Genomic DNA, 14,745 nt, shown 5'->3' on the forward strand with positions numbered 1-14,745 from the left:
GAGTCCATACACCCGCTCTATACACCCCCAGAGTCCATAAACCCGCTCTATACACCCTCAGAGTCCATACACCCCCAGAGTCCATACACCCGCTCTATACACCCCCAGAGTCCATACACCCGCTCTATACACCGCAGAGTCCATACACCCCAGAGTCCATACACCCGCTCTATACACCCCCCAGAGTCCATACACCTGCTCTATACACCGCAGAGTCCATACACCCGCTCTATACAACCCCCAGAGTCCATACACCCGCTCTATACACCCCAGAGTCCATACTCCTGCTCTATACACCCGAGTCCATACACCCGCTCTATACACCCCAGAGTCCATACACCTGCTCTTTACACCCCAGAGTCCATACACCTGCTCTATACACCCCCCAGAGTCCATACACCCGCTCTATACACCCCAGAGTCCATACACCTGCTTTATACACCCCCCAGAGTCCATACACCTGCTCTATACACCCCAGAGTCCATACACCTGCTCTATACACCCCAGAGTCCATACACCTGCTCTATACACCCCAGAGTCCATACACCTGCTCTATACACCCCCCAGAGTCCATACACCCGCTCTATACACCCCAGAGTCCATACACCTGCTCTATACACCCCCCAGAGTCCATACACCTGCTCTATACACCCCAGAGTCCATACACCTGCTCTATACACCCCAGAGTCCATACACCTGCTCTATACACCCCCCAGAGTCCATACACCTGCTCTATACACCCCAGAGTCCATACACCCGCTCTATACACCCCCCAGAGTCCATACACCTGCTCTATACACCCCCCAGAGTCCATACACCCGCTCTATACACCCCCAGAGTCCATACACCCGCTCTATACACCCCCAGAGTCCATACACCCGCTCTATACACCCCCAGAGTCCATACACCCGCTCTATACACCCCCAGAGTCCATACACCCGCTCTATACACCCCCAGAGTCCATACACCTGCTCTATACACCCCCAGAGTCCATACACCCGCTCTATACACCCCCAGAGTCCATAAACCCGCTCTATACATCCCCAGAGTCCATACACCCGCTCTATACACCCCCAGAGTCCATACATCTGCTCTATACACCGCAGAGTCCATACACCCGCTCTATACACCCCCCAGAGTCCATACACCCGCTCTATACACCCCCAGAGTCCATACACCTGCTCTATACATCCCCAGAGTCCATACACCCGCTCTATACACCGCAGAGTCCATACACCCGCTCTATACACCGCAGAGTCCATACACCTGCTCTATACACCCCCAGAGTCCATACACCTGCTCTATACACCCCCAGAGTCCATACACCTGCTCTATACACCCTCAGAGTCCATACACCCCCAGAGTCCATACACCTGCTCTATACACCCCCAGAGTCCATACACCTGCTCTATACACCCTCAGAGTCCATACACCCCCAGAGTCCATACACCCGCTCTATACACCCCCAGAGTCCATACTCCTGCTCTATACACCCCCAGAGTCCATACTCCTGCTCTATACACCCCCAGAGTCCATACACCCGCTCTATACACCCCCAGAGTCCATACACCCGCTCTATACATCCCTAGAGTCCATACACCCGCTCCATATACCCTCAGAGTCAATACACCCGCTCTATACACCCCAGAGTCCATACACCTGCTCTATACACCCCCCAGAGTCCATACACCCGCTCTATACACCCCCAGAGTCCATACACCCGCTCTATATACCCCCAGAGTCCATACACCCGCTCTATACACCCCCCAGAGTCCATACACCTGCTCTATACACCCCCAGAGTCCATACACCTGCTCTATACACCCCCAGAGTCCATACACCTGCTCTATACACCCTCAGAGTCCATACACCCCCAGAGTCCATACACCCGCTCTATACACCCCCAGTCCATACTCCTGCTCTATACACCCCCAGAGTCCATACACCCGCTCTATACACCCCCAGAGTCCATACACCCGCTCTATACATCCCTAGAGTCCATACACCCGCTCCATATACCCTCAGAGTCAATACACCCGCTCTATACACCCCAGAGTCCATACACCTGCTCTATACACCCCCCAGAGTCCATACACCCGCTCTATACACCCCCAGAGTCCATACACCCGCTCTATATACCCCCAGAGTCCATACACCCGCTCTATACACCCCCCAGAGTCCATACACCCGCTCTATACACCCCCAGAGTCCATACACCCGCTCTATATACCCTCAGAGTCCATACACCCGCTCTATACACCCCCAGAGTCCATACACCCGCTCTATACACCCCCAGAGTCCATACACCTGCTCTATACACCCCCAGAGTCCATACACCCGCTCTATACACCCCCAGAGTCCATACTCCTGCTCTATACACCCCCAGAGTCCATACTCCTGCTCTATACACCCCCAGAGTCCATACACCCGCTCTATATACCCCCAGAGTCCATACACCCGCTCTATACACCCCCCAGAGTCCATACACCCGCTCTATACACCCCCAGAGTCCATACACCCGCTCTATACACCCCCCAGAGTCCATACACCCGCTCTATACACCCCCAGAGTCCATACACCTGCTCTATACACCCCCAGAGTCCATACACCTGCTCTATACACCCCCAGAGTCCATACACCCCCAGAGTCCATACACCCGCTCTATACACCCCCAGAGTCCATACACCCCCAGAGTCCATACACCTGCTCTATACACCCCCAGAGTCCATACTCCTGCTCTATACACCCCCAGAGTCCATACACCTGCTCTATATACCCTCAGAGTCCATACACCTGCTCTATACACCCCCAGAGTCCATACACCCGCTCTATACACCCCCAGAGTCCATACTCCTGCTCTATATACCCTCAGAGTCCATACACCTGCTCTATACACCCCCCAGAGTCCATACACCCGCTCTATACACCCCAGAGTCCATACACCTGCTCTATACACCCCAGAGTCCATACACCCGCTCTATACACCCCCCCAGAGTCCATACACCTGCTCTATACACCCCACATCCCCCGGGGTCTCAGCTCCATACACCACACAGCTTCCGTCTGCCAAGATAGGAGCTCTCAAGTAAACGATCAGTGGCAGGTCACGTGACTGGTCTGCACCACGTGACACGTACGTCACCAGAGCCTCCAGGAGTAACTCCAATGTAGCCCCGGTCGTGCGGGGGACAGTTTAGCAGGGCGCCCCCGGACCGGAAGTGAGCGCCGCACCTCACCGTGACAGGCAGCCCCGGGCCGGAGGGGAATGCCCTCATGTCGCAGGTGTCGGGCGCTGCCCAGGCGGCGGCCGGTGGCGGGAAGGAGAAGAAAGTCTCCCTGGGAAAGAAGCTGTTCTGGCGGCGCGGCGGGTTAGTGAGCCGCTTCCTGCGGACCCTCAGCGCCTTGTCCCACCTGAGCACTGAGCAGCAGGAGGATGCCGCCGCCGCCCGGGACAAGAGCGGCTCCCCGGCCCGGCCCCAGCCGCCCGCCCCGGAGTCCCCACACCTGCTGCCTCCGCCGCCGCTGCCCTCCCCGAGCCCCAGCCGCCTGCCCGGCCTGTCCGGCCTCAAGAACCACGGGAACACCTGCTTCATGAACGCCGTGCTGCAGTGCCTGAGCAACACCGACCTGTTCGCCGAGTTCCTGGGGCTGGAGCAGTACAAGGAGAGCGAGGCCTCGGGGAGCCCCCTGCCCAGCCCGGGAGCACAGGACCGGGGGGAGGTCACCGAGCAGCTGGCCACACTCCTCCGCTCCCTGTGGACCCTGGAGTACACCCCGCAACACAGCCGGGAGTTCAAGGTGAGAGGCCTGCTGGGCTATGGGGTGCCCCTGACTGATCCTTGCTACTACAACTCCCAGCATCCCCCTCTCTGTGACCACAACTCCCAGTATCCCCCTCTCTGGGTGACCACAACTCCCAGCATCCCCCTCTCTGGGTGACCACAACTCCCAGCATCCCCCTCTCTGGGTGACCACAACTCCCAGCATCCCCCTCTCTGTGTGACTACAGGTCCCAGCATCCCCCTCTCTGTGTGACTACAGGTCCCAGCATCCCCCTCTCTGTGTGACTACAGGTCCCAGCATCCCCCTCTCTGTGTGACTACAGGTCCCAGCATCCCCCTCTCTGGGTGACTAGAGGTCCCAGCATCCACCCCCCCCTCTCTGGGTGACTAGAGGTCCCAGCATCCACCCCCCCTCTCTGGGTGACTACAGGTCCCAGCATCCACCCCCCTCTCTGGGTGACTACAGGTCCCAGCATCCACCCCCCTCTCTGGGTGACTACAGGTCCCAGCATCCACCCCCCTCTCTGGGTGACTACAGGTCCCAGCATCCCCCCCCTCTCTGTGTGACTACAGGTCCCAGCATCCCCCCCCTCTCTGTGTGACTACAGGTCCCAGCATCCCCCCCTCTCTGTGTGACTACAGGTCCCAGCATCCCCCCCCTCTCTGTGTGACTACAGGTCCCAGCATCCCCCCCCCTCTCTGTGTGACTACAGGTCCCAGCATCCCCCCCCCCTCTCTGTGTGACTACAGGTCCCAGCATCCCCCCCCCTCTCTGTGTGACTACAGGTCCCAGCATCCCCCCCCTCTCTGTGTGACTACAGGTCCCAGCATCCCCCCCCTCTCTGTGTGACTACAGGTCCCAGCATCCCCCCCCCTCTGTGTGACTACAGGTCCCAGCATCCCCCCCCCCCTCTCTGTGTGACTACAGGTCCCAGCATCCCCCCCCCCCCTCTGTGTGTGACTACAGGTCCCAGCATCCCCCCCCTCTGTGTGTGACTACAGGTCCCAGCATCCCCCCCCCTCTCTGTGTGACTACAGGTCCCAGCATCCCCCCCCCCTCTCTGTGTGACTACAGGTCCCAGCATCCCCCTTGTGCAGTGGGGTGGGGGGGGGGGGGAATACTTGTCCAAGGGACTAAAATGGAGCACAATCTACTTGTCCCTCATGACGATCCACTTGTCTTGGTACATAAAATTACCAAAAAAGTCTGTAAATAAGATCTTTACTAGGGTGGGTTCACAGTACGTTTGTAGTGTACGGGTGCCAGATCCAGTTGGGAGGAGCGAAAACCAGCTGCTCTCGTACCCCAGCCGGGGTCGGCCCAAACTCCATTAATTTCAATGAGCCGGAATAAAACGCTGACTCCGGTCGGCTCATTCTTGCCCCGTAGGTGAATAGGGCCCCTGATAAGTCCGCCCCTTTAAAGGAATACCGCAGTGCAAAATAACTTCTCCCCAATCCGAAAGATAGGAGATATGTCATTGATCGCGAGGGGGTCCAAACGCTGGGACGCCAACTCCCCCCAATTATCCTATAGAGATACATGGATAGGGGCATTTCAGAAGCCGTATCATGCTGGGGACACTCCCTTCATGCCGGGGGCCCAGTACATGAGACCGCAGGGGGTCCCCACCGGTCAGACTCCCCGCGATCTCTCACTGATCTCCCCCCCCCCCCCCATTCTCTGGATAGGGAATAACTTATTTTGCATTACAGCACTAGAGTATTCCTTTAAGTAGGTAGTCCCCCCCCCCCCCCCCAATGCTCCCTGTGCAATTATATTTTATTCCCCCCATATGCTCCCTGTGCCATTATACCCCCTCTGATGCCTCCTGTGCCATTATACCCCCTCTGATGCCTCCTGTGCCATTATACTCCCCTCCCCCGTGTCATTATATTTCAGCCCCCCTCTCCCACCCCTCCTGTACCACATTATTCACTAAACCCCCCCCCCCCCCTCTGATCCTACCTGTCCTCCGCCCCCCGTTACGCTCAGGGGCTCAGTGGTTATGTTGCTGGACAACGTCCTCGGTCCGGACAGAGGTGGGCGCGTTGAGTGACATCATCACACATGCGCCTACGCCAGGGCGCCGACGTCCTGTGTGGCTCGCTATAGGCTGCAGGATCCAGCTGCAATCTATAGGAGTTTAGTGATGGGGCAAGAATGATTGCGCCGTTATATGTGAAATCCTAAGGAATTTAACCCTGCTTGCCTGAAGCACTGCTAAATGCCTGAAGAATTCGCCTGCCCTTCACCCGGAACTGCATGTCCAGTGCGTTGGGCAATATCATTTCCACATCCCTTCTGTGTGACCACAGGTCCCAGCATCTCCCTCCCGGTGTGGCCAGGGGTCCCAGCATCCTATTCCTTGCATCATGAGTCCCAATGTTGTTCCCTGTGGAACCATGGGTCCCAGCAACCCCCTCCAGATGTAACCATGGGTCCCAGCAACCCCCTCCCGATGTAACCACAGGTCCCAGCAACCCCCTCCCGATGTAACCACAGGTCCCAGCAACCCCATCCCTGTCTGACTACTGCTCCAGGCATCTTATTCCTTGCGCTATGAATCCCAATGCTACTTCCTGTGGTACTACAGGTCCCAGCTCTTTGTGCCATATCACAGACCCTGTAAAGGCTGCAAGTCCCAGCATACCCCTCTCCAGCAGTAGTACAGTTTCTAGCATCTCCTCTCATCATCTGGGAGTGCTTGGATTTGTGGTTCTATGGAGGTGTCCTATAATAAATGGATCGTGGATGATCTGCAGTCTCGCATATGCTGTACAGAAGTTGAATACTATCTGTTGTTCTCTGTTATCAGCCATAACAGGCTTTAGAGCAGTGTTTTCCAAGCAGGATGCCTCCAGCTGTTGCAAAACTACATAGTTTTGCAACTGCTGAAGGCACCCTGGTTTGAAAACACTGTTTTAGAGTCATGGCTTCTGGTTTCATCTTCGATCTGTTGCCGGGGTGGGGGTTGACTTTCCATTTTTTTTTTTTTTGGGGGGGGGGGGGGGGTTGGGGGGTGACAGATTTAGGGTATGATCACATGGTGGCAAAACTTACTGAACAGAATCATAGAAACCTTTTTCTTTGTTTTTTGTATTTTTTTTTTTTTTTTTTTTTTTTACCTTGCAAACAGCGCCCCTCTGATCCTTTAGCTCTGCCTGGTATTGTAGTGCTCACTAGAAAGGTGTTGTGCTGCAATACCATATACAGCCTTTAAAGGAGTACTGCAGTCTCGGACACTTATCCCCTATCCGCAGGATAGGGGGTAAGTGTCCGATCGCCGGGGGTCCGACCGCTGGGACCTCCCGGCATTGTCGCAGCTCTGATCAGCTAAGGCGAGTATCGTTGACCTCAGGGACACACCCCCTCCATACAGCTCTATGGGAGAGGTGGGGATGCATTTTTTTTTTATTCTCAAATTTCTAAGCTTCTGAGATCACTTTGGAAGAAAAATATCCAAAACTGCAAGTGCCTGGAACAAAATTCTAGGTGCGTTGACTTCCAGGTTAAAGTATCCGATAAAGTTGATCCCATATTGCTAGGATAAGCCATCACTTAATGCAGTGTTTCCCAACCAGGGTGCCTCCAACTGTTGCAAAACTACAACTCCCAGCATGCCCGGACAGCCTTTGGCTGTCCGGGCATGCTGGGAGTTGTAGTTTTGCAAAAGCTGGAGGCACCCTGGTGTGGAAACACTGACTTGATTGATGGGGAACGATGCCCCATTGCTAAGTCAGTACATTTTCAGTATCAGTATTGATGGGGGGTCCCAGAGGTCTGAGCCCCTCACCTATCATAAACTCCTAGTGATAAATCATTACTTTATCAGATGGTAATTAGGGATCGACCGATATAGTTTTTTTAGGGCCGATACCGATAATCGGTGTAGGTTAGGGCCGATAGTCGATAACTTATACCGATATTCCGGTATAAGTTATCGGCTATTTGTCCCCCCGCGACACCGCTGCAGATCATTGATTTAAAGTGGGCGCTTTAAATCAATGCACTGCAGTGGCTTTTGCGGTGCCATAGACCGCTGCCGCCACCCGCTTCTCTCCCCCTGCCTGTCCGGGGGTCCTACCACCGCCACCCCCGCACCGCTCCCCCCCAGCGTCGCACCACTCGCTGCACCGCGCCGCGTCGCACCCCGACCCGCCGCACCGTGTCGCACCGCCCAGGCCCCATTGCCTCCCCCGTCCCTGGTTTTATAATTACAAGGGCCCGGGGTCCACTCTACATCTGGCTCCGGTGGCGTCCTCCTGAGCTGTCACTGTGCGCACTGCGCACCGTCGCGGTGCGGGGGCCGGGGCATTATCGGCTTATCGGTACCAATAATGCCCAAAATCGTGATTATCGGCCGATAATATCTGCCAAACAGATAATCGGTCGATCCCTAATGGTAATCTCTAGAGATGAGCGAACTTACAGTAAATTCGATTCGTCACGAACTTCTCGGCTTGGCAGTTGATGACTTATCCTGTGTACATTAGTTCAGCTTTTAGGTGCTCCGGTGGGCTGGAAAAGGTGGATACAGTCCTAGGAAAGAGTCTCCTAGGACTGTATCCACCTTTTCCAGCCCACGGGAGCACCTGAAAGCTGAACTAATTTATGCAGGAAAAGCCATCAACTGCCGAGCCGAGAAGTTCGTGACGAATCGAATTTACTGTAAGTTCGCTCATCTCTAGTAATCTCCCTTGTCCATGATTCAGACGTTGTCCCTGTATCGATGTTGTACCCATATAGATGTGATATCCTGCTACACCAATTATTGGATGCTGTGGTCACATGATTTTGTGCTACTGTGGAAACATCACTTTTGCTTAGTTTTTGCTTAGTTTTCACACTACGGATTGTCCGTATGGAAATTCAGGGCGGATTCTGCTTGCAGCAGTTCTAAATGGGAGGCATTTTTTCCTGGAAAAAAAAAGTTTATATTTTATTTATATATCAACTGTCTCCACAAAATTAAACAGATTTGTAAATTACTTCTATTAAACAAAAAAAACTTAATCCTTCCAATAATTATCAGCTGCTGAAGTTGAGTTGTTCTTTTCTGTCTGGCAACAGTGCTCTCTGCTGACATCTCTGCTTGTCTCCGGAACTGCACAGAGTAGAAGAGGTTTGCTATGGGGATTTGCTTCTACTCTGGTCAGTTCCTGAGACACGTGTCATCAGAGAGCACTTAGAGAAAAGAACAACTCAACTTCAGCAGCTCATATGTACTGAAAGGATTAAGATTTTTTTAATAGAAGTAATATACAAATCTGTTTAACTTTCTGGAGCCAGTAGATATATAAAAAAGTTTTTTTTCCTGGATAACCCCTTTTAAAGAATGAACTGAAAAGAAATGAATTATTTTTGTGGAATCCGCCCCGGAACTGCACAATGGTGAATTAAGCGCCAGTTCTGTAAGAGACTGCTGCACGCGAACTCTGTGCTGAATTTCTTTATGGAACTTCCATAGTGTGAACATAATCTTAAAGGGGTAGTCAAGTGGTGAAAAATGTATCCACTATCCTAAGGATAGGGGATACGTTTGAGATCGCTGGGGGGGGGCCTACGGCTGTTCGGGGCCCCGCTCGCTGGCCAGATGGAGTGTGTTGACCACCACACGAAGTGGTGGCCGACACGCCCCCTCAATACAACTCTATGGCAGAGCCAGAGATTGCCAAAGGCAGCGCTCCAGCTCTGCCATAGAGTTGTATTGAGGGGGCGTGTCAGCCGCAGCTTGGTGCGGTGGTCAACACCCCCTTCCCGTGGGCTGTCTGCCCCAGCAGTCGGACCCCCCGCAATCTCAAACTTATCCCCTATCCTTAGGATAGGGGATAAGTTTTTCACCACTGAACTACTCCTTTAATGGTCTATTCACACGTACAGTATTTTGCGCCGATTTGATGCGCAGGATTTTCTGCTGCAGATTTCAATGTAAACTGAATGACTGAACACAGCTTGAAATCCTGCGCAGAATACTGTACGTGTGAATAGACCCTAAAGGGGTATTCCCATCTCCTATCGACTTCTTGGCTCCCTCCTGGCCTGTTTGCGGCCGCCGGAGGTTGTTCTGAAAGCAGCCAAAGCAGGTAAGTTACACAATTTACACAACTCCTATTGACTTAAATGGGAGTCGTGCCAGACTGAGTAAACTATGTAGCTCACAGGGTTGCGCTGTTAGTCAATGCATGACTTCCCTGCTTCGGCTGCTTTAGGCTTCTTGACCATGGCCAAAATTGATCCTTCAAACCCTGCACATCAAATGTATGCAGAATACTGTACGTGTGAATACGCCCTAACCAAAGGGTCACATGTGCCGTATTTTTCTGCTGCATATTTTCCTACCCATTCAAGTCAATGGTTAGCAAACTGCGCAGCTGATTTTGCTATCCATTGACCTCAGTGGGTAGGAAAATGCACAGCAGCAAAATATGCCACATGTGACCCTACCTTTAAAGGAGTACTCCACTGGAAAACATTTTTGTTTTGGTGCCAGAAAGTTGAACAAATTTGTAAATTACTTCTATTAAAATCCATCCAGTACTTATCAGCTGCTGTATGCTCCACAGTAGAGATCGACCGATATCGATTTTTTTTTCTTTAGGGCCGATACCAATAATCTCACCTTTCAGGCCGACGGGGCAGAAGCCGTTGCAGATCGGTGATTTAAAGCAGGCGCTTAAAATCAATGAACTGCAGCGGCTTTTGCTGGGCCAGAGACCGCCGCCGCCACCCGCTTCTCTCCCCCTGCCTGTCCTGGGGTCCTGAGTCCAACCACCACAGTTGCCCCATCCCCTCCCCCCCCCCCCCCCCCCATCCTCTGCCCACATACCGCCAACGCCCCATCGCCTCCCCCATCCCTGGTGTTATAATAACCTGTTCCTGGGGTCCTGCGCTTTCACTGTGCGCACTGACGGTGACGTCGCGTTGAGGAGCCAGAAGTATCGCGGACCCCGGGAACAGGTAATTATAACACCGGGAATGGGGGGAGGCGATGGAGCGGCGGCGGTATGTGGGCAGAGGATGGGGAGGCAATGGGGCGGTGACTGTCGTCTCTGAACGGGGGGCAGTGTGCGGGGCATTATCGGCATATTGTCAAGGTAATTGCCGATACCGATAATGTCCAAAATCGTGATTATCGAACGATAATATTGGCCAAACCGATAATCGGTCGATCCCTACTCCACAGGAAGGTATTTTCTTTTTGAATTTCTTTTCTGTCTGACCACCGTGCTCTCTGCTGTTATTGCTATCCATTTTAGGAACTGTCCAGAGCAGGAGAGCTTTGCTATGGGGTTTTGCTCCTGCTCTGGACAGAGGTGTCAGCACTGTGGTCAGACAAAGGAAATTCAAAAAGAATAGAACTTCCTTTGGAGCATACAACAGCTAAGTACTGGAAGGATTAAGATTTTTTTTTAGCTGAGTGTGGACTGGTTGCCTCGGCAAGTATACCGCCCAACGTGGACTGCGTCTCCCCACACTTGAGCCAGCTGCTGTCCGGGCATGCTGGGCGTTGTAGTTTCGCAACAGCTGGAACCACTATGGGTTCAGGATGGATGTCTCCTTCCCTTGCAATCATGCTGAAGGTCTCCTGCAAATAAAGGATGTCTGCTGTATGTTAGTGCAAGTCATATTAAAGGGGTACACCACTGGTAAACATTTTTATTTTAAATCAGCTGGTGTCAGAAAGTTAAACAGATTTGTAAATTACTTCTATTTAAAAATCTTAATCCTTCCAGTACTTTTCAGCTGCTGTATGCTCCACTGGAAGTTATTTTCTTTTTGAATTTCCTTTCTGTTTGACCACAGTGCTCTCTGCTGCCACCTCTTTCCATGTCAGTAACTGTCCAGAGCAGGAGAAAATCCCCATAGCAAACCTCTCCTGCTCCGGACAGTTCCTGATATGGACAGAGGTGTCAGCAGAGAGCACTGTGGTCAGACAGAAAGGAAATTCAAAAAGAAAAGAACTACCCATGTAGTATACAGCAGCTAAGTACTGAAAGGATTAGGATTTTTAAATAGAAATAATTTACAAATCTGTTTAGCGTTCTGGCACCAGTTGATTTAGAAGAAAATGTTTTCCAGCGGAGTACCCCTTTAAAGCTGCACCCTGACTTTACCACCAGACTTCCTGCCTAAATCAATGCTATCCAGGCCCCAGGGCTCTCCAGACACATAAACTGTATCACTAGTGTAATGAGGCCACAGTCATACATAATACCAGGGTAGGAGCCGCCAAGATTCATGCTGCAGCTTGCTGACTTTTACACCTCGGGCTACTTGTATACTGGGTGTAGCCCAACATGTGATTATTTATTACTGAGGAGTTCTATGGAGGCCGCAGGAATGTGGCCGGATGTAAATCACACATTAATACATTGCTTTATTGTACTGGCGGGGCCTTTTTAGATCCTACAGGTAAAACAGGCTAAAAGCTGATCGCTGCTCCGTGCAGGCTTTGCTAAGGCACTGTTTATGCAGGACTTTAGTATGGTAGTTCTTTAACTCCTTAAGGACGCAGGACGTAAATGTACGTCCTGGTGAGGTGGTACTTAACGCACCAGGACGTACATTTACGTCCTAAGCATAACCGCGGGCATCGGAGCGATGCCCGTGTCATGCGCGGCTGATCCCGGCTGCTGATCGCAGCCAGGGACCCGCCGGCAATGGCCGACGCCCGCGATCTCGCGGGCGTCCGCCATTAACCCCTCAGGTGCCGGGATCAATACAGATCCCGGCATCTGCGGCAGTTCGCGATTAAAATGAACGATCGGATCGCCCGCAGCGCTGCTGCGGGGATCCGATCATTCATAACGCCGCACGGAGGTCCCCTCACCTTCCTCCGTGCGGCTCCCGGCGTCTCCTGCTCTGGTCTGTGATCGAGCAGACCAGAGCAGAAGATCGCCGATAACACTGATCTGTTCTATGTCCTATACATAGAACAGATCAGTATTAGCAATCATGGTATTGCTATGAATAGTCCCCTATGGGGACTATTCAAGTGTAAAAAAAAATGTAAAAAAATGTAAAAGTAAAAGTAAAAAAAAAGTGAAAAATCCCCTCCCCCAATAAAAAAGTAAAACGTCCGTTTTTTCCTATTTTACCCCCAAAAAGCGTAAAAAACATTTTTTATAGACATATTTGGTATCGCCACGTGCGTAAATGTCCGAACTATTAAAATAAAATGTTAATGATCCCGTACGGTGAACGGCGTGAACGAAAAAAAATTTAAAAAGTACAAAATTCCTACTTTTTTAATACATTTTATTAAAAAAAAATTATAAAAAATGTATTAAAAGTTTTTTATATGCAAATATGGTATCAAAAAAAAGTACAGATCATGGCGCAAAAAATGAGCCCCCATACCGCCGCTTATACGGGAAAATAAAAAAGTTATAGGTCATCAAAATAAAGGGATTATAAACGTACTAATTTGGTTAAAAAGTCTGTGATTTTTTTTAAGCACAACAATAATATAAAAGTATATAATAATGGGTATCATTTTAATCGTATTGACCCTCAGAATAAAGAACACATGTCATTTTTACCATAAATTGTACGGCGTGAAAACAAAACCTTCCAAAATTAGCAAAATTGCGTTTTTCGTTTTAATTTCCCCACAAAAATAGTGTTTTTTGGTTGCGCCATACATTTTATGATATAATGAGTGATGTCATTACAAAGGACAACTGGTCGCGCAAAAAACAAGCCCTCATACTAGTCTGTGGATGAAAATATAAAAGAGTTATGATTTTTAGAAGGCGAGGAGGAAAAAATGAAAACGTAAAAATTAAATTGTCTGAGTCCAAAATGGGCTGAGTCCTTAAGGGGTTAAAGGGGTACTCCCAAGGAAAACTTTTCTTTTTTTAAATCAACTGGTGCCAGAAAGTTAAACAGATTTGTAAATTACTTCTATTAAAAAATCTTAATCCTTCCAGTACTTTTTAGGGGCTGTGTACTACAGAGGAAATGCTTTTTCTTTTTGGATTTCTCTTCTGTCACGACCACAGGGCTCTCTGCTGGCCTCTGCTGTCCATTTTTAGGAACTGTCCAGAGCAGCCTATGTTTGCTATGGGGATTTTCTTCTGCTCTGGACAGTTCCTAAAATGGTCAGCAGAGAGCACTGTGGTTGTGACAGAAGAGAAATCCAAAAAGAAAAGCTTTTTTTGGCTGTAGTATACAGCCCCTAAATTTCTGGCACCAGTTGATTAAAAAAAAAAAAAAAAGTTTTCCACGGGAGTACCCCTTTAATTGTCTTATCATTGCAGCAACCTTCAACAAAGACGACCTGTCAGGAATACGGGTAAAACTAAAAGCAATATCCCGATGCCTGAGATGAATTGGGAAACTCACAGGGTTAGATGAATAGACTTGAGTGGGATTTCTGGACTGGAACATCGGTCCATCTGATCATGTGAGTTTCGGCGCTAGTCTCAGGTAAGGGGATAGCACTTTTAACTTCACCCTTACATAGTAACATAGTTCATAAGGTTGAAAAAAGCCCAGAGTCCATCAAGTTCAACCTATAACCCTAATGAGTCCCTACTGAGTTGATCCAGAGGAAGGAAAAAAAACCCTCATACTAGAAGTAAAAATTCCTTCCCGACTCCAAATATGGCATCAGAATAAATCCCTGGATCAATGTTCTGTCCCTAAATATTAGTATACATAACCAGCGATGTTATTATTCTCCAGGAATCCATCCAGACCCCTTTTGAACTCTTTTAGGCCCCTTTCACCCTACAGGTATCATCCTGTAAAATCCTCCATTATTACTCCCGGCAAAAAGTCCTGAAAACTGCCGTCAAAAAATCCCATTTATGACAATGGGGTTTCTTGACCATTCTTTTGCAGCTATGTCCGTTTTTACTATAATCTCCATTATTTTTGCCGGCACAAAAGACGGTGCATGCACAAATTTTTGGTCTTGCAAAAATGGTGAAAAAACGAACGTTAAAGGAGATT

The 14,745-nt window shown here is 50.4% G+C and overlaps 1 protein-coding gene across 1 annotated transcript in view; it reads left to right on the forward strand.

Annotated features, from left to right (window-relative positions):
- The first annotated feature begins 3,132 nt into the window (after positions 1–3,132).
- Positions 3,133–14,745, forward strand: part of USP31 (ubiquitin specific peptidase 31) — an 88,724-nt gene continuing 77,111 nt past the window's right edge. Inside the window, exon 1 of the mRNA XM_056533751.1 lies at positions 3,133–3,798. Within this exon, the coding sequence (XP_056389726.1) occupies positions 3,274–3,798 (525 nt within the window). The 5' untranslated portion in view covers positions 3,133–3,273. The remainder of the gene's footprint in view (positions 3,799–14,745) is intronic.

Source organism: Hyla sarda, chromosome 8 (assembly GCF_029499605.1).
Source record: "Hyla sarda isolate aHylSar1 chromosome 8, aHylSar1.hap1, whole genome shotgun sequence".
Lineage (NCBI taxonomy): Eukaryota > Metazoa > Chordata > Amphibia > Anura > Hylidae > Hyla > Hyla sarda.